The sequence below is a fragment of the Bombina bombina genome, chromosome 9 (genome assembly GCF_027579735.1).
Source record: "Bombina bombina isolate aBomBom1 chromosome 9, aBomBom1.pri, whole genome shotgun sequence".
Lineage (NCBI taxonomy): Eukaryota > Metazoa > Chordata > Amphibia > Anura > Bombinatoridae > Bombina > Bombina bombina.
In genome coordinates, this window is record NC_069507.1 from 46,093,236 (window position 1) to 46,120,415 (window position 27,180).

At 37.9% G+C, this 27,180-nt stretch overlaps 1 protein-coding gene across 2 annotated transcripts in view; it reads left to right on the plus strand.

Moving 5' to 3' along the window:
- Positions 1-17,920, plus strand: part of NRG3 (neuregulin 3) — a 959,110-nt gene extending 941,190 nt beyond the window's left edge. Inside the window, exons 9-10 of one of the 2 annotated variants that reach the window (XM_053692070.1) lie at positions 7,408-7,427; positions 17,047-17,920. In XM_053692070.1, the coding sequence (XP_053548045.1) occupies positions 7,408-7,427; positions 17,047-17,531 (505 nt within the window). In that variant the 3' untranslated portion in view covers positions 17,532-17,920. Of the gene's footprint in view, positions 1-7,407; positions 7,428-17,038 lie in introns of both variants that reach the window. The other variant, XM_053692069.1, reaches the window with a different exon arrangement.
- The last annotated feature ends 9,260 nt before the right edge of the window (positions 17,921-27,180 follow it).

Here is a 27,180-nt window from a genome sequence, read left to right on the forward strand (position 1 = left end):
GGCGTGCTAACATCTGCATGTCAGATAGCTCGGGCGTGCTAACATCTGCATGTCAGATAGCTCGGGTGTGCTAACATCTGCATGTCAGATAGCTCAGGCGTGCTAACATCTGCATGTCAGATAGCTAGGGCGTGCTAACATCTGCATGTCAGATAGCTCGGGCGTGCTAACATCTGCATGTCAGATAGCTCAGGCATGCTAATATCTGCATGTCAGATAGCTTGGGTGTGCTAACATCTGCATGTCAGATAGCTCGGGTGGGCTAACATCCGCATGTCAGATAGCACAGGCGTGCTAATATATGCATGCCAGATAGCTTGGACGTGCTAATATATGCATGTCAGATAGCTCGGGCGTGCTAACATCTGCATGTCAGATAGCTCGGTCGTGCTAACCTCTGCATTTCAGATAGCTTGGGTGTGCTAACATTTGCATGTCAAATAGCTTGGGTGTGCTAACATCTGCATGTCAGATAGCTTGGGTTTGCTAACATCTGCATGTTGGATATCTTAGGTGTGCTAACATCTTCATGTCAGATAGCCCTGGCGTGCTGCATGTCAGAAAGCTCTGTCATGCTAACATCTGCATGTCAGATAGTCCTGTCGTGCTAACATATGTGTGTTGTATAGCTTGGGAGTGCTAACATATGTGTGTTGGATAGCTTGGGCATGCTAACATCTGTATGTCGGATAGCTTGGGAGTGTTACATCTAGATGTTGGATAGCTTGGGAGTGCTTACGTCTGTATGTTGGATAGCTTGGGATTGCTAACATCTGTATGTTGGATAGTTTGGGAGTGCTAATATCTGTATGTTGGATAGCTTGGTAGTGCTAACATCTGTGTGTCGGATAGCTTGGGAGTGCTAACATATGTGTGTTGGATAGCTTGGGCATGCTAACATCTGTATGTCGGATAGCTTGGGAGTGCTAATTTCTGGATGTTGGATAGCTTGGGAGTGCTAACATATGCATGTTGGATAGCTTGGGATTGCTAACATCTTCATGTTGGATAGCTTGGGTGTGCTAACATCTGTATGTTGGATAGCTTGGGAGTGCTAACTTCTGGATGTTGGATAGCTTGGGAGTGCTTTCATCTAGATGTTGGATAGCTTGGGAGTGCTAACATCTTGATGTTGGATAGCTTGGAAGTTCTAACATCTGGATGTTGGTTAGCTTGGGAATGCTAACATATGCATATTGGATAGTTTGGGATTGCTAACATCTTCATGTTGGATAGCTTGGGTGTGCTAACATCTGTATGTTGGATAGCTTGGGAGTGCTAACATCTGTGTGTCGGATAGCTTGGGAGTGCTAACATCTGTATGTTGGATAGCTTGGGAGTGCTTACATCTTCATGTTGGATAGCTTGGGAGTGTTAACATATGCATGTTGGATAGCTTAGGAGTGCTAACATCTTCATGTTGGATAGCTTGGGCGTGCTAACATCTGGATGTTGGATAGCTTTGGATTGCTAACATCTGCATGTGGGATAGCTTGGGTGTGCTAACATCTGCATGTCTGATAGCTCAGGTGTGCTAACATCTGCATGTTGGATAGCTTGGATGTGCTAACATCTAAATGTTGGATAGCTTGGGAGTGCTAACATCTGCATGTGGAATAGCTCGGGTGTGCTGACATCTGCATGTCTGATAGCTTGGGAGTGCTTACATCTAGATGTTGGATAGCTTGGGAGTGCTAACATCTGTATGTTGGATAGCTTGGAAGTGCTAACATCTGTATGTTGGATAGCTTGGGAGTGCTAACATCTGGATGTTGTATAGCTTGGGAGTGCTTACATCTAGATGTTGGATAGCTTGGAAGTGCTAACCTCTAGATGTTGGATAGCTTGGGAGTGCTAACATCTGGATGTTGGATAGCTTGGGAGTGCTAACATATGCATGTTGGATAGCTTGGGAGTGCTAACATCTTCATGTTGGATAGCTTGGGTGTGCTAACATCTGTATGTTGGATAACTTGGGAGTGCTAACATATGCATGTTGGATAGCTTGGGAGTGCTAACATATGTATATTGGATAGCTTGGGCATGCTAACATCTGGATGTTGGATAGCTTGGGAGTGCTAACATCTTCATGTTTGATAGCTTGGGAGTGCTTACATCTTCATGTTGGATAGCTTAGGAGTGCTAACATATGCATGTTGGATAGCTTAGGAGTGCTAAAATCTTCATGTTGGATAGCTTGGGCGTGCTAACATCTGGATGTTGGATAGCTTGGGAGTACTAATATCTGCATGTGGGATAGCTTGGGTGTGCTAACATCTGCATGTCTGATAGCTCAGGTGTGCTAACATCTGCATGTTGGATAGCTCTGATATGCTAACATCTGCATGTTGGATAGCTTGGGTGTGCTAACATCTGCATGTGGGATAGCTCGGGTGTGCTGACATCTGCATGTCTGATAGCTTGGGAGTGCTAACATCTGTATGTTGGATAGCTTGGGATTGCTAACATCTGCATGTCTGATAGCTCAGGTGTGCTAACATCTGGATGTTGGATAGCTTGGGTGTGCTAACATCTGCATGTTGGATAGCTCGGGTGTGCTTAAATCTGCATGTTGGATAGCTTGGGTGTGCTAACATCTGCATGTTGGATAGCTTGGGTGTGCTAACATCTGCATGTTGGATAGCTTGGGTGTGCTAACATCTGCATGTTGGATAGTTTGGGTGTGCTAACATCTGCATGTTGGATAGCTCGGGTGTGCTAACATCTGCATGTTGGATAGCTCGGGTGTGCTAACATTTGCATGTTGGATAGCTTGGGTGTGCTAACATCTGCATGTTGGATAGCTCGGGTGTGCTAACATCTGCATGTTGATAGCTCGGGTGTGCTAACATTTGCATGTTGGATAGCTTGGGTGTGCTAACATCTGCATGTTGGATAGCTTGGGTGTGCTAACATCTGCATGTTGGATAGCTTGGGTGTGCTAACATCTGCATGTTGGATAGCTTGGGTGTGCTAACATCTGCATGTTGGATAGCTCGGGTGTGCTAACATTTGCATGTTGGATAGCTTGGGTGTGCTAACATCTGCATGTTGGATAGCTTGGGTGTGCTAACATCTGCATGTTGGATAGCTTGGGTGTGCTAACATCTGCATGTTGGATAGCTTGGGTGTGCTAACATCTGCATGTTGGATAGCTCGGGTGTGCTAACATTTGCATGTTGGATAGCTTGGGAGTGCTAACATCTGCATGTCAGATAGCTCGGGTGTGCTAACATTTGCATGTTGGATAGCTTGGGTGTGCTAACATCTGCATGTCAGATAGCTCGGGTGTGCTAACATCTGCATGTTGGATAGCTCGGATGTGCTAACATCTGCATGTTGGATAGCTTGGGAGTGCTAACATCTGCATGTCAGATAGCTCGGGTGTGCTAACATCTGCATGTTGGATAGCTCGGGTGTGCTAACATCTGCATGTTGGATAGCTCGGGTGTGCTAACATCTGCATGTTGGATAGCTCGGGTGTGCTAACATCTGCATGTTGGATAGCTCGGGTGTGCTAACATCTGCATGTTGGATAGCTCGGGTGTGCTAACATCTGCATGTTGGATAGATACATTTAGAAGAACAGTTTTACTTGAGACCTGTAATACACGTGCAACTGGGTGTGTGATGGTAAAAAAATGTTGAGAGCAGATAAAGCACTCGTGGGAGCGCAAGTTTGCACTCCAATTCTAATCTAGCCCTATGTCTTGATAAATGGGCCCTCAGAGAGATTATCAGTATTGAATTCTATATTGTGCTCATTTCTGTTTTTTAAAGGGTCTGGAAGCATAAAAACCTTTCTAATCATACACTGTTACAACATGCTTTAAGTGGTGCCAGTACAAATTATTGTTTTTACATTATCCGTCAATTAGGCTGTCCAAGCAGTCTCCAAAGCTGCAGCTTTTTTTCTTCTTAGTAACTGCGGGTTGCTCAGCCAACCGGATAGAAACTACTCACCCAACTTGACTTATTATAGAGTGGGTTCCAGTTAAACATAGCATGTTCAATACTCACAGCCTTTTTAATAAAAGAAACTTTTCACTCCGTAGATACAATTTTTACTGTTGCTTATTTTGGTCAAGGGGTTAAATGATTCTCACACTCTGTGTCAACAATGAAAGCAGTGAATCTCAGTGACATAAGCAGCACAATCTACTGTTTACCATTGCTCTGACAGCAGGAGGGTAAGTATTGTACGTGCGGCTGACAGGGAGTCTGAGACTTTTACAAGTGATTGGGGCAGACTGTCGCCTTCCTGAGGTCCGTACAGCCCTGAGGCATCTTAGAAAAAAAATGCTGATACCATGACCTTTCTTTACCTGCCATAACCATTTGCTTTGCCTGATTATTTAGACGTTTTTACGCTTTCACACCTCATTTTCTGATTTTTCTGTACCGCTCTTCTTTTTCACCTAAGACTTGGTAGTAAATCTATGAAGATAAGCGATAAACACATCTTATATAGTGAAAGAGCTATAGTGGTAGAATGCATTACTCGGGCTTGAATTAAAGAAACATGGATTATTTGTAGGTTACTAATAAGTAGACATGTGCATTAGTTTTGTTATGAATGTAAATTTGTTAATGAAACACTGATATTGGTTTTATTTTTACAAAATGAATATTCAAATGAAGGCACCACAAAATTTAAAGAAAACAGATAAATACTGGCAAAATATGTCCATATTCATTAGTTTCCTTTAAATTACCATAGGCATTAAAAATACCTCTAGCGTGCTGGAGAGCCAAGCTAATCTTGACCCTTCTTCACAGAACTCCTATTAGCACGCCGTGGGACTCTCTGAAGAAGGGTCAGGATTAGTGAGGCTCTCTAGCGCAAATATAGGTAAGTATGTAACGCTATAGGTGAACTTTTTCACCTGTAACAAAGGAACATATTCTGTATTCATTTTGTTTAACATCAAAAGACCAAATAGCACAACAGCTGAATATTCAGAAAACTATTTTTTTTTTTTTAATATTTGGTTCGAAAGATTTGGCTGAACCAATTATTTCCTCCTGTGCATGCCTCCACTAACGAGTAATTTACTAGAATCGATACTGGATCTAAAAAATGTTTAATATAGGATTGTTTTTCTGTAATTATTATAAGGGCCTGATAATCAAAAACTCATCAGCAAGGAGGCGTGTCCAGGCTATGGGGCCGATTTATCACGGCCCTAATTGGGCCGTATACCCCTGTTTCCGCGCAAGCCTTCAGGCTTGCCGGAAACAGGAGTTAGGGCACAGCGGTCTTAAGACCGCTGCTCTTTAACTTGTAGGCCTTCTCTGAGGTGGCGGACATAAATCCACCTGATCTCATACAATCGGTTTGATTGACACCACCTGCTAACTTGTGCAATGATAAATGCAGACAGCGTATCATGTCCACCAAACACTTGATAAATCGGCCCCTATGGGTGAAAATAGCCTTTATTAGACTATTTGAGCATATTAGACTAAAGCATCAGCAATTGTGGGTTCGATTATAGGTTCAAAATGAACTCATCAGCCTATTCTTGATCTGAGAAATGAATATAAATTGGAGTGGGAGGCGCTAGGGGAAAAACTGAGCAAGAGGACAAATACATTAATGTGTCTAGTTTGAGAAACAGGCGCCTCCCAGGTCCTTAACCTACAGCTTCAGTAAACAGTACACACAAAATACCAATCGCAACGTCAACAGTGAAGAGGGAATGCTGACCTTCTAGGCAGAGTTGCAAAGAAAAGCTGTATCTCAGATTGGACAATAAAAAGAAAAGATTAAAGGACCAGTCAACACAGTAGATTTGCATAATCAACAAATGCAATATAACAAGACAATGCAATAGCACTTAGTCTGAACTTCAAATGAGTAGCAGATTTTTTTTCTGACAATTTTAAAAGTTATGTCTTTTTCCACTTCCCCTGTACCATGTGACAGCCATCAGCCAATCACAAATGCATACACACTTATTCTCACACATGCTCAGTAGGAGCTGGTGACTCAAAAAGTTTAAAGATAAAAAAACTGTGCACATTTTGTTAATGGAAGTAAATGGGAAACTTGTTTTAAAAATGGTATGCTCTATCTGAATCATGAAAGTTTAATTTTGATTGAGTGTCCCTTTAAGATGTGCAAAAGAACACAGACACTGGACAGAGGAAGATTGGAAAAAAGTGTTACGCCCAGACAAATCTAAATCTGAGATGTTGAAATCACAAAGAAAAACATTTGTGGGACGCAGACCATATGAAAAGATGCTGAAGGATTGGTTGACATCATTTGTCAAGCATAGTGGAGGCAATATGATGGACTGGGGGTGCTTGGTGGTGGTAAAGTGGGAGATTTATGCAGGGTAAAAGGGACCATGAAGAAGGAAGGCTGTCACTCCATTTTACAACGCCATGCCATACCCTGTGGATGATGCTTGATTGGAGCCAATTTCCTCCTAAAACATGACCAAAGCACAGTATTTTTAAAAAATATATTCCTACATATCTGTATATCCTTTATCTGTATATATTCCTACATATCTGTATATATCCATACCTGTATATATTCATATAGGTATAGATATATATTTTTGAAAAATCGCACAAGACAGGGCTACCCCTTCTCACCAATACTGTTTGCTATTTCAATAGAAGTACTGGCATGCAAAATTAGATCAAACCGTGACATTAAAGGCATATTCACTAAAGAGACTGAATACAAACTGGCGATGTACGCCGATGACATACTGCTTACATTGATAAATCACTGCCGGTTTTATTAAAAACATTTGATGAATATGGCAGGTTATCAAACTTTCACCTGAACCTGTCCAAATCTGAATTACTCAACATAAATGCACCAGCACAAATTCTAAACAAATGAAAGACTCACATGCCCTATCAAATTTCAACAAACGCAAATAAAATACCTAGGTATCCTAATTACTCGCAACCTCCATGACCTATTTACGGCAAACTATCGCCTCCTGCTAAAAGAAATAACTAATAACCTCTCAGGCTGGAAGAATAAAACCCTTTCCTGGATAGGAAGGATACATGTTATAAAAATGAACATTCTCCCTCGCATACTGTATGTTTCACCGACATTGCCCATCATACTAACAAAAGATTATCTCACCCAATTGCAAGACAACATAGAAAACTTTGTAAGGAACGGGATTAAAGAGTTCCTAGAAAAACCCTGCATCTGTCGAGAGAGAGGGGAGGACTGGGGCTCCCAGACATAAGGCAGTATAGGCTGGCAGCATTGATACAACGGATAATAGACTGGAGTCAAAATTCAAACTCCAAACAATGGATCCAGCTAGATAGGGAAATACTGCAGGTAAACAATGTGGGGTGGCTGGCTTGGTTACAAGTGAGGCACAGACCAAACATTATTCAGAGATTCCATTGCTGGATGAGCTTTTCCAGCAGTGGCATGCACTGACAAATACCAGCACACATATCACAACTAGGCCTGCTCCCTTAACCCCGCTCATCACAAATCCGGACCTCCCCTTCTTGCCCCAGATCAAAACAGATCCAGAAAACCCTCCACAACTAAGAGAATATATAATTAAAAACATAATTTCAGGGGGAAAGGTGTGTCCACAAACAGATCTGATGAATACGATAGGAGACACCCCACTAACATGGTTTTTACACGCACAGCTATCCCATTTCCTGAACACACGCAAACTGAAGCAGAACAGGATGAGACAGCTAACCACCTTCGAAACTCTGTGCACATCTACACATTACCCCCGACACACCATCTCAACACACAACCTTCATTTGAGAAGAGCCGTCGGAAGAAGAGGATGCTCCGCGCCGGATGTCTTGAAGATGGAGCCGCTCCACGCCAGATGGATGAAGATAGAAGATGCCGGCTTGGATGAAGACTTGGGCCCGCTTGGATGAAGACTTCTGCCGGCTTCGCTGAGGACTTCTTCCGCTTCATTGAGGATGGATGTCGGGTCTTCAAAAACTGTAAGTGGATCTTCGGGGGTTGGTGTTTTAAGGGTTTATTGGGTGGGTTTTATTTTTAGCTTAAGGTTTGGGCTGAAAAAGAGCTAAATTCCCATCCAAATGCCCTTTTCAGGGCAATGGGGAGCTTAGGTATTTTAGGTAGGTTTTTATTTGGGGGGTTTGGTTGTGTTGGTGGTGGGTTTTACTGTTGGGGGGTATTTGTATTTTTTTTACAGGTAAAAGAGCTGATTTCTTTGGGGCAATGCCCTGCAAAAGGCCCTTTTAAGGGCTATTGGAAGTTTAGTTTAGACTAGGGGGGTTATTTGGGGGGGGGGGCTTTTTTATTTTGATAGGGCTATTCGATTAGGTGTAATTAGTTAAAATATTTGATAATTTCTTTTTTATTTTGTGTAATTTAGTGGGGGTTTTTTTTTGTAATTTAGTTGATTGTATTTAATAAATGTAATTTATTTAATTGTAGAGTAAGCTTAGGTGTTAGTGTAAGACAGGTTAGGTTTTATTTTACAGGTACATTTGTATTTATTTTAGCTAGCTAGTTATTAAATAGTTAATACCTATTTACTAACTATTCTACCTAGTTAAAATAAATACAAACTTAGCTGTGAAATAAAAATAAAACCTAAGATAGCTACAATGTAACTATTAGTTATATTGTAGCTAGGTAATAGTTTTAAATATGAATTATTTAGGTATTAATTTTAATTTTAATTTATTTATATTTTATATATATATATATATATATATATATATATATTAAAATTTAATTTATTTTAATTACATTAAAGTTAGGGATGTTAGGGTTAGACTTAGGGTTAGGTTGAGGGGTTAATAACTTTAGTATAGTGGCAGCTATGTTAGGGAGAGCAGATTAGGGGTTAATAACAGTAATGTAGGTTGCCGCAATGTTAGGGACAGCAGATTAGGGGTTAATAATATTTAACTAGTGTTTGTGATGCGGAAGTACGGCGGTTTAGGGGTTAATATGTTTATTATAGTGGTGGTGATGTCGGGAGTGGCAGATTAGGGGTTAATAATTTTATTTTAGTGTTTGCGATGCGGGAGGGCCTCGGTTTAAGGGTTAATAGGTAGTTTATGGGTGTAAGTGTACTTTTTAGCACTTAAGTTATGAGTTTTATGTTACGGCTTTGTAGCATAAAACGGTATAGGGTGTACCACTCACTTTTTGGCCTCCCAGGCCAACTCGTAATAACGGCGGAAAGGAAGTTCCATTGAAAAATTACTTTTTGAAAGCTGCAGTAGTTACTTTGCGTTACGGCCAAAAAAGTGTGCGGTGCAGCTAACCCTGCAAGACTCGTAATAGCAGCGGTAGTGAAAAAACTCGTAATCTAGCTGTTTATAAATTAAATATATATATATATATTTAAAAATAAAAATAAACTTTTCTTCTATGAGAACATTAGAATGTAAAATATTAATAACTACGAGTATAGCGCTTAGCATGAAAAAAAGTAAATAAATTGAAATAAAAAGAAAGACAAGAAAACCATGTCAAAAAGCAAACAAGCAAAAAAATAAAAATAAATAACCTCACTGTCATTGACAGAAATCTATCACCAAAATCATTTTTTGATCATTATATTGTAATGCATGTATCTCTCCTTCACATCCAGAACCTGCATAGCTAGATAAAAAGCTGATTTTGAACATTACAAATTTATCTTGAACTCCTACTATTCTGCCCTTAATTTCCATAAGCAACACTACTTCTCTACTTTTATCTCTAATCTTTCTTCAAACCCAAAACGTTTCTTCTCCACTTTCAATAGTCTTCTCCGCCCTCCCCCACCTCCTAATACAACTTCTCTGTCAGCTCAAGACTTTGCCAACCAATTCAATATCAAAATCGACTCCATCAGAAATGAAATCAGCTCTCAACATAATTCCATTTTCTCACCCCCTCAAATGCTCTCAATCAACCACAACCCACATAACCTTAAACTTAGCTCATTCTCCCCTGTTACTGAGGAAGAAGTTTCGGCACTTATACTGCACTCTCACCTCACTACCTGTCCCCTTGACCCTATCCCCTCACAGCTACTCCCCTCCCTCTCTGCTACCCTTACCCCTATACTCACACACACTTTCAACCTCTCCCTCAGCACCGGTATATTTCCCTCATAGCTGAAACATGCACTAGTCACACCTATCCTCAAAAAACCTTCCCTTGATCCTACCTCTCCATCCAACTACCGCCTTATTTCCCTCCTCCCTCTTGCATCAAAGCTTCTCGAAAAACTAGTTTATGCATGCCTATCCCATTTCCTTACAATAAACTTCCTCCTTGACCCATTGCAATCTGGATTTCGTCCCCATCACTCCACAGAGACAGCAATTGTTAAGGTTACCAACGACCTACTTACAGCAAAATCAAAAGGCCACTTCTCTCTGCTTATCCTCCTTGATCTGTCCGCAGCCTTTGACACTGTTGACCACCCTCTTTTGCTCCAAACCCTCCAATCCTTCGGCATCTGTGACACAGCCCTCTTGTGGCTCTCTTCCTACCTGTCAAACCGTACCTTTAGTGTAGCCTTCTCTGGGACCTCCTCTGCCCCGTCACCACTTTCTGTCAGAGTACCGCAAGGCTCTGTCCTCGGTCCCCTTCTCTTTTCAATCTACACGTCATCACTAGGTTCCCTAATAATGTCACACGGTTTATAATATCATTTGTATGCCAACGACACCCAAATCTACTTCTCTGCACCAGACCTATCTCCTTCCTTGCTAACCCGTGTCACTAACTGTCTTTCTCACATCTCTAACTGGATGTCCTCTCACTACCTCAAGCTAAATCTCTCCAAAATTGAGCTCCTTATTTTACCCCCTTCTTCAAAACTCTCCATCCCCAATCTCTCTATAACTGTCAACAACTCCATCATTACCCCCTACCCCACATGCCCGATGTCTCAGGTCACATTTGACTCAGATCTTTCTTTCACTCCTCACATTCAGTCATTGGCTAAAGCCTGCCGCTTCCACCTTAAAAAGACACAACTAAGATTTGAATCCACTCTCTCATTCTTTCCCGCCTCGATTACTGTAACTCTGTCCTCTCTGGTCTCCCCACCTGCCACCTAGCTCCTTTACAATCCATAATGAATGCCTCTGCCAGACTCATCTTCCTTACATGTCGCTCTTCATCTGTTGCACCTCTCTGCCAATCCCTTCACTGGCTTCCTCTTGCCTCTAGGATGAAACACAAAATTCTCATTCGGACATACAAAGCCCTCAACTGAACTGCTCCCCCCTATATCTCAGACCTTGTCTCCAGATACTCTCCCTCCCGTCCCCTTCACTCTGCTCACAACCTACTACTCTCCTCCTCTCTTGTCACCTCATCACACTCCCGTTTACAGGACTTCTCCAGACTGGCTCCCATCCTGTGGAACTCTCTGCTTCGCTCCACAAGACTCTCTTCTAGTTTTAAAAACTTCAAGTGCTCCCTGAAGACTCTACTGCTCAGGGATGCATACAACCTATGCTAACCTTTCTTTATACCAGTTCCTCTCCTCCATTGCTATCCCCTGAACCCCCTTAGCATGTAAGCCTAAGAGTCCAGCTGTTTGTAGATCACCTTCTTAAGAGCTGACTACAACAGTGCAACTCTTGGCAGGGCCCTCTACCCATTTGATCCCTATAATTGTTTTGTTGTACTCCGCATTTGTTTATAGCTCTGCGGAATCTGTTGGTGCTCTACAAATAACTGATAATAATAATAAATAAATAAAATAATAATATATAGGTATTCTCAGGAGCAGCAATGCACTGTTGGGAGCTAGGTGATGATTGGTGGCTACACACATATATTCCCTTTCTTATTGGTTCAGCACATGTGCTCAGCTATCTCCCAGTAGTGCATTGCTGATTTGGGGCTCGCTTTATATGTTTATGTTTAACCTATTTAACCTCTTTAGAGGAGTTAAACACATTGGTACATGCAAACACGTGAGAGAATAGTCTTTTAACAATTTTCTGTCCCTTGCAGGCATGATTGTTCACTGGCTGATAAGCAGACTCCCACTGCTCTATTGGTAGACAATAATCATGAAAACTACAAAATCTTTTCTTTTTTCAGTACAAAAAAAAGGGTTTTGTGTCCCTTTAAAATGCCTTTTAGTCAAAAAAATGACATGCACTGATTTTTTAAAGCATGCCATTTTTAGACTAGCGGCCTTATACCTCTACGTTTTTAACCTGCAAAGTGGTTAAACACATATGCACTGCTCTCGACCTGCAGAGCGAAAACTGCCTCTGATCCAATCAGCAGTGCTAGTTACACAGCTGGGTTGTGCCACTAGTGCTGCTAACTGGATCAGCAGCAGTTTCTGCTCAGAACCAGCAGTGGTTTGTGGGTCTCAAATGGTACATCTACTATGTATTTACCTGTTTGCGGGGTGGGGTTTAGAAAACACAGTAGTGCAGGGTTGATATAGGTCTAACAAATTACTGCATGTCATTTTTCAACTATAATTGCTCTTTATGCATGTTATGAATTTTTACTTTCAAATATCTTTGGATGATTTTGGTCAAATCGTTTTCAAGTCTTCATACAATCCTGTTGACAAATCTACTATAATATAAAGATACATGGAAATAAAGGCAAAAGGTGTTTATTTTCCTGTTCCAAGTACATATTATTTACTTGATGTCATTTGAAAGTGAATGTGACACTCCAGTCACCAATCAGCAATGTAACAACAAAAGAATGACCTTCTTTTTTATTCTGTTGACATTTTTTTGTTATCCAGAGGAGTACATTATGTTCTGCTTATTGAAAATATTGCAGCTGATTAGAAGAGCTATTTTGAACGGTTTTCATCCTTGTAACCTTTACTGACGTCAGGCTCTTGCGATGAAGTTAAGCACAATTTTATTAACTATTTGAAAACTGAACCTGTGTTTATCAGCAGAGGTGTTGAACATTTAAAAACAAATTTTAATCAATAGCTTAATTACAATCAGATATAATTTGCGATTCTATACATCAAATAGTATCTATTTTTATGAGCTATTTCATTAAATAAGAAGTCACCATTTAATTAAAGTCAAATATCCTTTACTTTTATTTTTTTATTTGAAATAGACACTTTTGCTGTTGAAACTTCCACCTATACTAAAAATGTAAATTCTGCTGTATTGGCTATAGAAAAAATATTTAAATAAAAGGCATCACAATAAATCCACCTCCCAGTGGTGGTGGGAGAGAGACCAGCTCTTTTTAAAGGGTGTTCCTGAATCAATTTAAATAGAATCTGCTGTGTGTGTGTTTGAAAAGAAGGAATGTATGCCTAAGAGCCGGCCCATGTGTGGTTCAGAACCTGGGTTGCACTTGCGTATTGGGGGCTAAATGTAGCCACCAATCAGCAAGCGCTAGTCAGGGTGCTGAACCAAAAATGGGCCAGGTCCTTAGCTTACATTCTTACTTTTTCAAATAAACATAGCAAGAGAAAGAAGAAAAATTGATAACAGGAGTAAATGATAAAGTTGCTTAAAATTGCATGTTCTGAATCATAAAAAAAATCGGTTTACTATCCCATTAATATTTAATATTTGTCTTTTCTACTGAATACTTTCATACTTCTCCAATATGAGGAACAAAGCCACATCCATTAAAAAAAAATGGGTTAATCAAAATGACATAACATAAATATTTTGATGGAAATCTGGAAATTCATATGCACTGCAGTATTTTAAACTAATAAGCAAGAGTTAAGATTGGCATTTTTTAATTGCTTAGATAGTTTACTTTCTACGTCTTTGTTCCATCTGTCTAAATTCTTATCACACCTGACAACACAGTCCGCTATTGCAAAGCTGCCAGGATTCATTATTGGTTATGGTATCTGACAGCTTTGAGGTTAACGTGTAGACTGAATAACAGTTTAACACTTAGCAGTCTTTTAATTAAGCAGTGGATAGTCCAGTTACTAATGAGAACGTTAAGCAAAGTTAGCATACAAATACTCATCACGTTGCCGTATTAGAAACTGACTGCAAAACGAGAATGTCAGAGTTTACATTTGATTGAGGGGGAAACATTTTTTGACTGAATAATTTTAAAGTAACAGCTGTTCATATCTCCAGATATTAATCCAGACTTTATTAAATTAGTAAAACTTTGTCAAGAGCACTAATACTACCAGAATCCAACACAAAATCTTCATTAGCCGTATCTATTCACTTTTTCATGATGCTTAATATGTTTGAAGCAATTTTCTTTCCAGCTAACTAATAATTTCACTTTACAATGTGAGGCCGATTTAACATTGTGCGAGCGGACATGATCCGATATTGCGGATCATGTCCGCTGCACATTTATAAATGCCGACAGCTTTCTAGGGAACTGCTGGTGCAATGCCGCCCCCTGCAGATTCACGGAGGTGTCAATCAACCCGATCGTATTCGTTCAGGTTGATTTCCGACGATTCCTGTCCGTTGACTCAGAGCAGGCAGACAGGTTATGGAGCAGCAGTCTTAAGATCCTGAAGGCTCACCAGAAACACGGAGCTTGATAAATATGCCCCTATGTGTTCAATTTCATATTATTTTGCACTGTTTAATAATTTATATATTTTCTTAAGAATCTAAATATTTAGGGCTAGATTACAAATGGTGAGCTTTTCTAATGTGCGCCCATAAAGTGGCAAATTTGCCCATTTTACGTGCGCACGTTAAATAACCAGCCATTACAAGTGGCTGTCTAATGCTCCCGCAAGCTCACGGTTTCACTTTGCACTTAGCGCAATTAACCAAAGGTCAGATCTCATTACAACCCATAAAACAATCCAAAATGCCTCTGCGCTCCATGGGTTAAATGTTTTATACATAGTTAATAAAAACATAAACAATGCTAATAAAAGATTTTACAGAGGGAAAGGAATTTAGAAATATACATCTTTTGTGTGCATGCGCACTTGGTTACTGCTTCCTGGATCTCCTCCCTTATATCTCTTGTGTGTCTGCTGCTCATTCATATTATAGTAGAAAATATTTAACTACAATGTCCCTTTAAAAAAAAAAAAGCAACAGAACTGCAAACACAATACCTACAATTTTTACATTGGTAATTTACTTACAATTCTAATTAAAATAATCCTCACTAGAGAGTAATTTATCATTAAGAGAGTTATATCCCTGTCTAAAGGCAGAATATTGCTTTTTCCTATTATATTTTTTTTTATTTTAGGGTAATACTTTTTGTGTTGAATTTAATATGTGTTCACTTTTATGTTCTTTTCCTTTTAGTTTAAAAAGATGCATCATATTAAAAAAAATATTTTTTTGTCAAGCCAGACATACAATAGCATACAATGAGTAGAGAAGGCAGCTTTGCCTTACCCTTTCAATATAAATTAAGAAACAGCATAAATAGAAACCCAGCATATTAACCTCTCTGCCAACTTTTACTGGCACAGTTAAATAACCCCTTAAATTACTTTTGCCCAGGGTGATTGTTGGTTAACTAAGAGCAGAGGGCGGCATCATTGTAGCCCAAGCTGGGAACCTTGTTTTACCATTTATGGATAAATTCCAGTGTTTTATAATTTGTAATTATGATAATTTATTTATAAAGCACCTACATGTTACGCAGTGTTATGCCATTAGGTATAAAACTGCACAGTACAACAACATAAATCATAAAGGGTAAATTAGTAAATTAGTTAATTTAATAATTAGAGTCTGTTCTCAAAAACAAAGAACTTACAAATACAATTAATCATTATTATATTCTGAGGTACAAAAATAGGTACAATTCTACATTTGCATATTCATTTATTTATGGTTTTATTATTGCATTTAGTTTTATATCATTGTGTGAGTGTTACTCTGCCTCTTTTTATTAGGTTACGTAAGTAGCACTAGTGAGCATAATAACAAAGGTCCTTGTTTCACACCATGATTGACTATGCCCTTGTACCTTTCCCTTTAAACCATTTTGGCTAAAAGAGGTATTTATCTTTGCAGAAATGCGTGGTCAGCGAGTGTAACACATAAGATAACATTTTATTATGTACATATACTGCAAATTTAACAAACTTTGAACCTTTATAATGTCATCAATTCTGCTTGTGAATAAAAGCCTTTAGAATTTATGTGAGTTGTGAGCGTTAAACCACCTTTAAAAGAGATGTCTTGTGAGCTTGCAATCTAAAGGAAATTCAAGGGATCCATTAAGAGATGTACAAACTAGGGATAAATATATATGTTGTTACATTTGTTAAAAATAAAAAATAATGGCTTTGTCGTTTCTAAAACATTTCGCAAACAATCAGTTATTTATTTTTTGCAAACAAGTGTTGCATATTACTGTATAAAATGTATCATTTGAATATTAAATCGAATATTTAGTTTAAAATATTTTTTTAGAGTGAAAATATTTCAATTTTGATTCTCATAGATAAGTCTATAAGAATAAACATTCAAATGTTAATTATAATATTTCTGTTTTTTTTTTTTTTTTTTGTCAATTATAGATCAATTTTAGTATTTGGTATTCAAATGCATTGCTTTCAGTACAACAAAACATTGTTTAAAAAAATGTTCTATAGGAACATTTAAGTTGTAGAATAACTCAAGGAGAATGTTTCGTAAGACAGAGGGTTGACAATATGCATCATTAACTGAAACTATACTTATGCTTTTTTATAAAGAGATAGATACAACAGAGACAATTATATGATGCAATAGAGATAGTCAGACAGATAGATAAATAGATGATAGATAGATGATAGATAGATGATAGATGATAGATAGATAGATAGATAGATAGATAGATAGATAGATAGATAGATAGATAGATGATAGATCAATAGACAGACAGATAGATAGATAGATAGATAGACAGATAGATAGACAGATATATATAGATAGATAGATAGATAGATAGATATAAAAAGATTGATATGAACACAAGAGAGAGAAAGACATACAGACAGATGGATAGACAGATGTGCCTTCATAATATATTTTGTTATAGTATAAGTGTCAGTAATGTATTTTAAATCCATCCATTAAATGATATTACCTTTTCTTTCTCTTTTAATAGGTGTTCATGTACTGATTTAAATCATCCACAAAATATGCAAATGCATTCAAAAGAAACACAATCTTATTTTAATAAAATTGAACAAAAGGACTCAATCGGCTACTCAACTTGTACAGCAAGTTCGATACCCATAATACCCTCTCTGGGCCTGGATGAGACTTACATGCAAAAGCAGAATGTTTCTGAAATAGCAGATGTGAAATGGTGTAAAAACTCCTATTCAAATGAACTAGTCAAGGTGAATGTTTCACCTAGCAACTGTCTTATAGCAGAACAACAGGAAGTGAAAATTTTGCTTGAAACTGTACAGGAACAAATACGAATTTTGACTGATGCAAGACGAAAGTCAGAGGACTTGGAAATGGTAATTGTAGAAACTGAAGACAGTGCAAGCGAAAATACTGCTTTCCTACCGCTGAGCCCGAAAGCAAAAACTGAACTTGAGGCGCACTTTGTCTTAAGAAATGAAAGGGACTCAGCGCTTCACGTGTGACTTTTGAAATGAACTTTTCTGTCTAATACCTAGAAAAACAGAAATTGGGGGGAAAAAGGAAAAAAATAAACTATTGACAGTTAAAAAAACAACAACTATTTATATGCATCAATTTAAGAGCATCTACATAGAAAAAAACCCAACCAAATAGTTTATCGCCCTCATATCATAGTGTTTTCTAAACAAAATTATTTTTTTAACGGAAAGATATGGTCTAAGGATAGAAAAAAAAAGCATATGGTGAATGCTTTGATGTGTTTAGATATATTCTATATTTCTTTAACCCCTTGGCTGCTGGATAATACTTTGTATGCATTCAATTAAATGCTTTAAAACTTTGTCTAACAGTCAAGAGGTTTGGTAAAACTTTGGGTTCACAACCTTTCCACTAATAGGGCCAAAAACATAACCATTCGGAATCCATAATTGTATTTTGTTATATGATTTTATTGAAGATGGAAGTAAAATACCACAGCTATCCCAATGAAACAATAAGAAATATGATGTGTTCAGTTTTCCTGTGTTATTTTCTTTGTTTAAATTTATCTTTCACATTGGTATTCGCAAACTGGTTTGCCAATTTCATAGAACCTATGGAATGGTTAATTTTGCAATTAAGGGCTTCTATACACCACTATTGCTTCATAAAGACATAGGAATCTTTTTTTGTCACAAAATATGCATTTACACACTTTAGGTAAAATAAATGTATTTTATGAAATAGCTAATGAACATTATTGTACACATTTGGAAGAGAGATACATTAGTTTAAAATGATTGCGTTATCTTAACCTTGATTATGAATTCCAGGTAAGTTTTGGAAGGTTTAAGAATATTTACAGGGCACAGTGAACTTGTTTATAAGTTATTTATTTAAAAATTCTATTTTGTGCGTATGAACACAACAAAGAAACATTTGAAGTAACTGTTTTTGGCTGTTGAAACTGCCACTAATAATGAAAATATCAGTACTGAAGTAACAGCTATATAAAATCAATGTAAACAATGCAAGAGTATAAATTACACTTGCAACAGAGAAGGGGGTTGTAGAGAAAGGAAATAATACATTTTCAATGACTGCAAGTATAGGGATATTTGTATAAAGATAGAGATAATTAAGATAAGAAGGCATTTGTGTATATAAAGAAAAGATAAGAAGGATTGTTTTCCTGACAAGTTCAGATAATTGGCACAGGGTTCTGATTCAACTATCAAAAAGCATATATTTCATATACAAAAGTAAATCTAAAGGAGCAATTTGCCATTCCTTTTATACTATGTCTGCATCTGGTATAATACATAATTGGAACTATATTTATGGGAAACCAATTTTACAATACACTGTCCCTTTAATTAGCTTTTTCTTCGGAGGTGTATTTAGGCTGAGTTGTTCTAGGTTCACTGTGACCCTGATACATTACAGTAACTTAATTCTTTAATAAGCAAAAAAAGGAGAAAAAAATACATCTCAAAAGAGCATTTCAAATGCTAATGTGGAAGTGATATTTAATGATTAATTCAATCATTTAAAAAAAAAAATCCCACTCTATTAACACATTGGGGCCGATTTAACAACCCCTGTATCTGCCCCAATGTAACTGTTTATGCGCGAGCCTTCAGGCTCGCCGGAAACAGGGGTTAAGAAACAGCGGTCTTAAGACCGCTGTTCCTTAACTCATACGTCTCCTCTGAGGCTGCGGTCTGCAATCCGCCTGATCATGTACAATCGGGTTGATTGACACCCCCTGCTAGCGGCCAATCTGCAGGGGGCGGCATTGCACAAGCAGTTCACCACAACTGCTTGTGCAATGTTAAATGCAGACAGCGTATGCTGTCGGCATTCAGCGATGTCTAACGGACATGATCCGATACAGCGGATCATGTCCATCCAGACATTGATAAATCAGCCCCTTTGTCTGCTAAAGAGTAATATAACCTTGTTACACAACATTTTTTTGGGTTTGAAGGGAATAATTAAAATATATGCATTGCTTAGTCTTATTTGGATCTAGGAAAGTACCCTCAAATGGATTTAAAAAAAGAAAACATTACAAAGAATTATTTTAAATCTCAAACAAGCACTCAACAAAACCATGTAAGGCTAGATCACAAGTGGAGCGCAAACAATGGTGCAGGATACATTATCTTTTGCACAACCTAATACAAAGAATAACTAACACACTATCTGGTATGACAAGTAGGTGGTTAAATATTTTAAACATCCTAACACAGCTCAAACCTTTTTAGGCGGCCAAATAGTTTTAATGAATAGCTCAGTGAGCGCTATTAACATGCTAATTGTGCTTGTATTACAAGTGGTGAGTTGTGTTCTGCTTGAACCGTAATCCAAAATAATTCTATAAAATGTAGCACTTTTTTAAAACCTGAAGTAAACCATTATTTATAATAGTATAACACAGATCTACAAGGATAACTCCACTACTTGTGCAACCTCAGCTTAGCGCACCGTAGAGTTTTAGCAATATCCAGCATGAATTTCCCTGAACACCTCCAAAGAAGTCTATTATATGAGGAGTTTAGTGCACTACTGTTAGCACACCCTTGACTATCACTCAAGTGATAAGAAATAACTTGGAAATTTTTATATAAGCACTAAAATAGGAGCACTACTGATTTAGCTTGAGCGATGATAAAGGGAACGTCTACACTCAAATGCATTTATTACTGCAATCTACCACTGAAGTTTCTGGCTCGCGGGAAACTTAAGAAGCATTGATAAATCGGCCTCTTAGAATTGAAATACTATTTTCGAAGAACCTGCTATAATGATGTTATCAAATTGATCACATAGAAATGTTATATATATATCTTTATATTTGTTATGTTTGAGCATTATTGTGTAATGCAGGTGTTTCTTCTTCACATCCAAAACTCTGCATAGAGCGAAAATTAACTCTACATTTTTTTTTGCCTTTTTAAAAGTCTTTGATGGACCTCACAATACTGACAAGATGTTTTAGATCATCTCGCCAAAGTGGAGAGGTGTAGATCATCAAGCCCTATATGTTTTACGACTCAAAGCCCAAATGACATACAAGATTTAATATATATGTGTAAATAATACAATTGTATACAAATCACCAATAAAAATATAGTAATGATACAATGTGATGCAATAAACAAAAAAATATGTTTCTCAATGAATCCAAATAAAGTCTAAGCAAGATATTTGCTAGAAGAACCCCATACATGAAGTATATGAGAAGAAACATTAGTGTACCACATTCCAATATAAATTGGGCTAGATTATGTGGCATGCTAACTGTTGCACACAAGCAGCTTTTAGCGCACATCGGGTTAGCGCATGAGCGAAAACTTTTTACTTTCAACTTATAATATTCATGCTACCAGACGCGCGCAAAAAGCTTACTTCTAGCAGAGTTAACGTGCAAGCTGAAGCGATAAATAGCACTCCACTCGTAATCTAGCATATTGTTTGTAGAAAAAAACTATTCTACTCACTTGGGATGGATCTGCTTTATTTAAATAGCCTATTATATTATATAAATAAGATGCTAAGGCACAGTCACTAGGGTTATATAGTCTGTAGTAGAAGCTGCATATAACTGTAGTGATGGAATATATGCGGATGCTGTGTCTCTGAACACACTCACTAACCCGCAATCATCCAATATTGCAGTCTGTGAAACCACACCCCTTTCCTTGTGACGTACCTCGGAAGAGGTAAGCAAGTCCAACATGGGTTTTGCCATAACCAGGTGGCTTTCTTCACCTTTCATATATTTATCAAGTTATGTAGAGCAGTGTTTAACCATTACAGTTCTAATGGCACACATAGCTGCTTTAAAATGAAGGTAAATTTTGGTGAATGAAAACCCGTTTTTTTAAAAATACTATTAAAAACAGGGGCACGTTCATTCATCAAAGTTTACAAAGCAGTCGTTTTGATTAAAAACTTAGCTTTTTTTCTTTTCACAGCCAGAGCAGCTTCCCCCTCCTGGAAATCCTCTCTTCACACGTCAGCAATGACTAATCCGGCTTCCTCCAATCACAGCATGGTCTCAGGCAATGACTACAGTCAAGGATTGATGGAATATATACTTAGCGCCTGTGTAATCCTATATGCTCCGGCTGTCTTGACCTCTAGTTGTCAATAATGAACTCTAAGAATATATGGATGTAGCCTGAGCGCCTCAACTAGAATTGGGCTAGGATATGAATAGGTAGTACACGTGTGTTTATTAATGATAATAAATGTTGACAGTTAAAACAATAATAAAACAAGTTTAAAACAATAAATAATATGCAATATGCAAAGGTACCTATGTGGAATATTCAGATAGTACATTAACATGGATCCATGTTTATCAACATACAAAAAGACTGGTAAGATGTGACAGTAGACAATCTTGATAATAATATGCAAATAAAAGCTATATATATATATATATATATAAATAGAAAGAGGCAGGGTGGCGCAGAAAACTCAAACTAGAAGATACAATAAGTAAATAAATAAATAAAATACAATACAGTTTACAGTAAAATATTATAGCAATATATAATAAAATGAAATAATATATTGTGATACAAATGTCAATTAGCTGTAAAAAATCCTAAACGATCAGAAGTAATCAGGAGCACATCAAATATGGTCTTCAGGCATTAGTCCCCTATTAGATGTACACTTACTTGAATGAACCTCAATCACATGAGGTAAGAATGTAGCACTTTCATGAAAGAGTAAGGCACTCCCTGTAGAAAAGTTAGAACGATCAACTGGATCTCCCAGAGAGTAGACTTCTGTATCTTGGAATATGGATAGTAGAATCCTCCAAATGTCCTTGTGCTCTCTTTAGTAAGTAGTAACTCCGGTCCGTCAGCCCGCGCCCAGCTCCTTCAATTGCCGCCTGCCATCAGTGTCGCCTTGAACTGCTCAGCCCCCTCAGCCTGCTGCAATGTTGCTGCCGCCTCGAATGCGATTATGCGCACAGTTAAAATTGTGTGCGCAGAGCGTGCTGGGTCACGGCGTGTGGGTGGAGCTTCAGCTGAGCAGCCGCCAGCCAGGAGACAAGGTGGACTTTAAGAATGATAATGAAAGTACAGATGATGATTCCCTTTCCAATTTTTCCACCTCCTACGATGAGGGTTCAAATTCTGAAAATGAAATTGCACAAAAAAATTTTTTGAAGGCACTAGATAGTGCAAACAGGCAGGCTGACACTTGCAGTCATCAGCTAACTGGATACTGATCCTGTATCAAGGTAGAGACCAGTTCTCAGGTTACAGGTAAGATCAGATTGAATTTGCTCTATCTGCACAAAGAACTATACAAACCATTACATCACTATTGGTTTGCCTGCACCATATCTTCAGCCTGTTGTTTGATACTTGGATTCAAACTGCCCTGTGATCTTACCTGTAACCTGAGAACTGGTCTCTACCTTGATACAGGATCAGTATCCAGTTAGCTGATGACTGCAAGTGTCAGCCTGCCTGTTTGCACTATCTAGTGCCTTCAAAAAATTTTGTGCAATTTCATTTTCAGAATTTGAACCCTCATCGTAGGAGGTGGAAAAATTGGAAAGGGAATCATCATCTGTACTTTCATTATCATTCTTAAAGTCCACCTTGTCTCCTGGCTGGCGGCTGCTCAGCTGAAGCTCCACCCACACGCCGTGACCTAGCACGCTCTGCGCACACAATTTTAACTGTGCGCATAATCGCATTCGAGGCGGCAGCAACATTGCAGCAGGCTGAGGGGGCTGAGCAGTTCAAGGCGACACTGATGGCAGGCGGCAATTGAAGGAGCTGGGCGCGGGCTGACGGACCGGAGTTACTACTTACTAAAGAGAGCACGAGGACATTTGGAGGATTCTACTATCCATATTCCAAGATACAGAAGTCTACTCTCTGGGAGATCCAGTTGATCGTTCTAACTTTTCTACAGGGAGTGCCTTACTCTTTCATGAAAGTGCTACATTCTTACCTCATGTGATTGAGGTTCATTCAAGTAAGTGTACATCTAATAGGGGACTAACGCCTGAAGACCATATTTGATGTGCTCCTGATTACTTCTGATCGTTTAGGATTTTTTACAGCTAATTGACATTTGTATCACAATATATTATTTCATTTTATTATATATTGCTATAATATTTTACTGTAAACTGTATTGTATTTTATTTATTTATTTATTTACTTATTGTATCTTCTAGTTTGAGTTTTCTGCGCCACCCTGCCTCTTTCTATTTATGTCTCTTTATTGAGGAGTGATAGGTCTCCTCTGCCATTTGGGGTTTGGCAGCTGGATACATCTTGCTGGTATTTTTTATGAGGTGCTGGGTATAGAGTATATACTTTGTGGCATAGCTTTTATTTGACAGTGAGCGCCTAGGAGTGATTCAGTGGATTCTTTCTACTGGTTCATTTATCTTTTTTCTTTATATATATATATATACATGTAAAAAGTACCACTAAAGAAAGTACCACTAAAGCAGTACTACACCACCACTAAGCGCCCAGCGGGGTGTTGGCCGTGGTGTAGTGAGATGTCACAAATTGTTCCTATCAGTTGAGTGTAATTTGTAATCCCAGGTTCAGTGAAAATATGATGTAGAATTTCCAAGTGTATACTTAGGTATAGTCCAATATAGTTATGTTATAGATGATCCCTCATTAGTGATGGTGTAGGAGAAAAAAGGGGGTTGTGACTGAAAGCTCAAAAAATAGGGCAAAATAGTGAAACAAAAAAAGGATAAAAATACAAAAATTTAAAAATGTTAAAAAAATGTGATTTTGTTTTAGCAGAAATTGCCAAAATATGCCATTGATGAAAAAAGATGAAAAAATGTGTTGAAGTTAGGATAAATACATTCGTAGGTGCAATATAAGTCTAAGTGATGAAAGTTACTGAATGAAAAACTATTTTCAAGGTTCAGTTGGGTGTTGCGAGATTAGTGCAGCTGGGTGCTGCAGGGTTAGTGCTGCGACCACAGGTGGAAATCCAGAGATTTTAGTGGATGTTCTGCTCCTAGCTGGATTTATCAGTGAAAGATCTGCTCCCAGCTGGATTTATCAGTGAAAGATAATCAGTATAGTGTAGTATGCTCAATGTAGATATAGATGTAGAAATAAGGCTTACCAGATGCTTGGTCAACGCGTTTCAGCCTCTCACAGGCCTTTTTCAAGACTGGTTTGTTGTATGTGCTGGTGGCCTTTTATACCTGTTTCATAATTGTTTGCTTTGTTGTCACAAGTTGCTAAAAACATGTGACCATTTTTTTTTTTTTTGGTGAATCTTTATTAACATTGTACATAATGTAATAATGTTATATCAAAAAGTATATACTCAAATCGTTTTTATATCTTTATGATCTTTAGGTCTGTTTGTTTATTGATCACCATTTAAGTGCTAATGTCACATCCAGTATTTGTATTCAAATCTTCTTTCTCATATTGTTTTTTATATACACACACATATTCATTTTTATTTGTTCTATTTTCTATGTGTTATAGACATTTATGTCCATCCAAATTCAGTGTAAAAGTTTACTTTGTTTACTGCTGCCGAAATTCGGCTATTTTCATTGGCTGTGACATCATCACCATGTTATTCTAGTGATGGTTAGTCCTAGACAGTTTTCTATTGGGTATTGTGTTTCCATATTTGTGATTGGGGATGGATAGCTTTTCCTCTCCTACCCTCCTGTACCTATCGATAATATTTTAAAAATATAAAAATACACTTTTAAAGGCACTAGATATGCCATATAATGCTGGACAGCAGTGTTTTTTGCAGCAATAGATTTCGCCATTGCGAAATCGCCATGGCGAAATCTATTGCTGCAAAAAACACAGGAGGGTAGGAGAGGAAAAGTAAAAAATTATGAAACAGGTATAAAAGGCCACCAGCACATACAACAAATCAGTCTTGAAAAAGGCCTGTGAGAGGCTGAAACGCGTTTACCAAGCCTTATTTCTACATCTATACCTACTTTGAGCATACTACACTATACTGATTATCTTTCACTGATAAATCCAGCTGGGAGCAGATCTTTCACTGATAAATCCAGCTAGGAGCAGAACATCCACTAAAATCTCTGGATTTCCACCTGTGGTCGCAGCACTAACCCTGCAGCACTAACCCTGCAGCACCCAGCTGCACTAATCTCGCAACACCCAACTGAACCTTGAGAATAGTTTTTCATTCAGTAACTTTCATCACTTAGACTTATATTGCACCTACGAATATATTTATCCTAACTTCAACACATTATTTCATCTTTTTTCATCAATGGCATCTTTTGGCAATTCCTGCTAAAAAAAATCACTTTTTTTTTACATTTTTAAATTTTTATATTTTTTTTTCCTTTGTTGAAGGATTATCCTTTTTTTTGTTTGTTTCACTGTTTTTTAAGCTTTCAGTCACAACCCCCTTTTTTCTCCTACACCATCACTAATGAGGGATCATCTATAACATAACTATATTGGACTCTACCTAAGTATACGCTTGGAAATTCTACATCATATTTTCACTGAACCTGGGATTACAAATTACACTCAACTGATAGGAACAATTTGTGACTTGTCACTACACCACGGCCAAGACCCCGCTGGGTGCTTAGTGCCCCATTTGTGTACCAAGGTGGTGTAGTACTGCTTTAGTGGTACTTTCTTTAGTGGTACTTTTTACATGTATGTATATATATATATATGTGTGTGTATATATAGCTTTTATTTGCATATTATTATCAAGATTGTCTACTGTCACATCTTACCAGTCTTTTTGTATGTTGATAAACATGGATCCATGTTAATGTACTATCTGAATATTCCACATAGGTACCTTTGCATATTGCATATTATTTATTGTTTTAAACTTTTGTTTTATTATTGTTTTAATTGTTTTAACTGTCAAAATTTATTGTCATTAATAAATGCACGTGTACTACCTATTCACATCCTAGCCCACTTCTAGTTGAGGCGCTCAGGCTACATCCATATATTCTCAGGCAATGACTCCCCTGGGGGGAAAGCCGTGATTGGAGGAAGGCGGATTAGTCATTGCTGACGTGTGAAGAGAGAATCTACAGGTGGGCAAAGCTGCTCTGGCTGTGAAAAGAAAAAAAGGTTCATTTTTAATCAAAACGGCTGCTTTGTAAACTTTGATGAATGAAAGTGCCCCTGTTTTTAATAGTATTTTTCAAAAACGGGCTTTCATTCACCAAAGTTTACCTTCACTTTAATTAGCACTTTAAGAGATTGAATACCTAATTGTGGCTATTTTGTCATTTATTATTGGTCTCAAATAGACTATGATTGAGTATCCAGTTATCTAAACTTTGTTAGCATGGTGAGAAATAACAAAAAAATCCTTACAAGAAAATAGGATGAACCTGAAAGTTCCAGTTGCGAGCTGACTTCCATAGAAATGAATACCGCTGTTTGAAATGCAGAATCTCGTAGGGGGGAAACTGATTGCAACATTTGTTTCATGCACGAGTCCTGCAGATGTAACATGCTTAGAGAAAACTATTGGCTAGATTAGGAGTTTTGCGTTAGAGGCTATGCGGTACTAATGAGCAGTTTATGTTCACCGCTCAGTTACAGACAGCACTGGTAATACAGATTTTTCCAAGGCCGGCGTTAACCGCAAAAAAGTTAT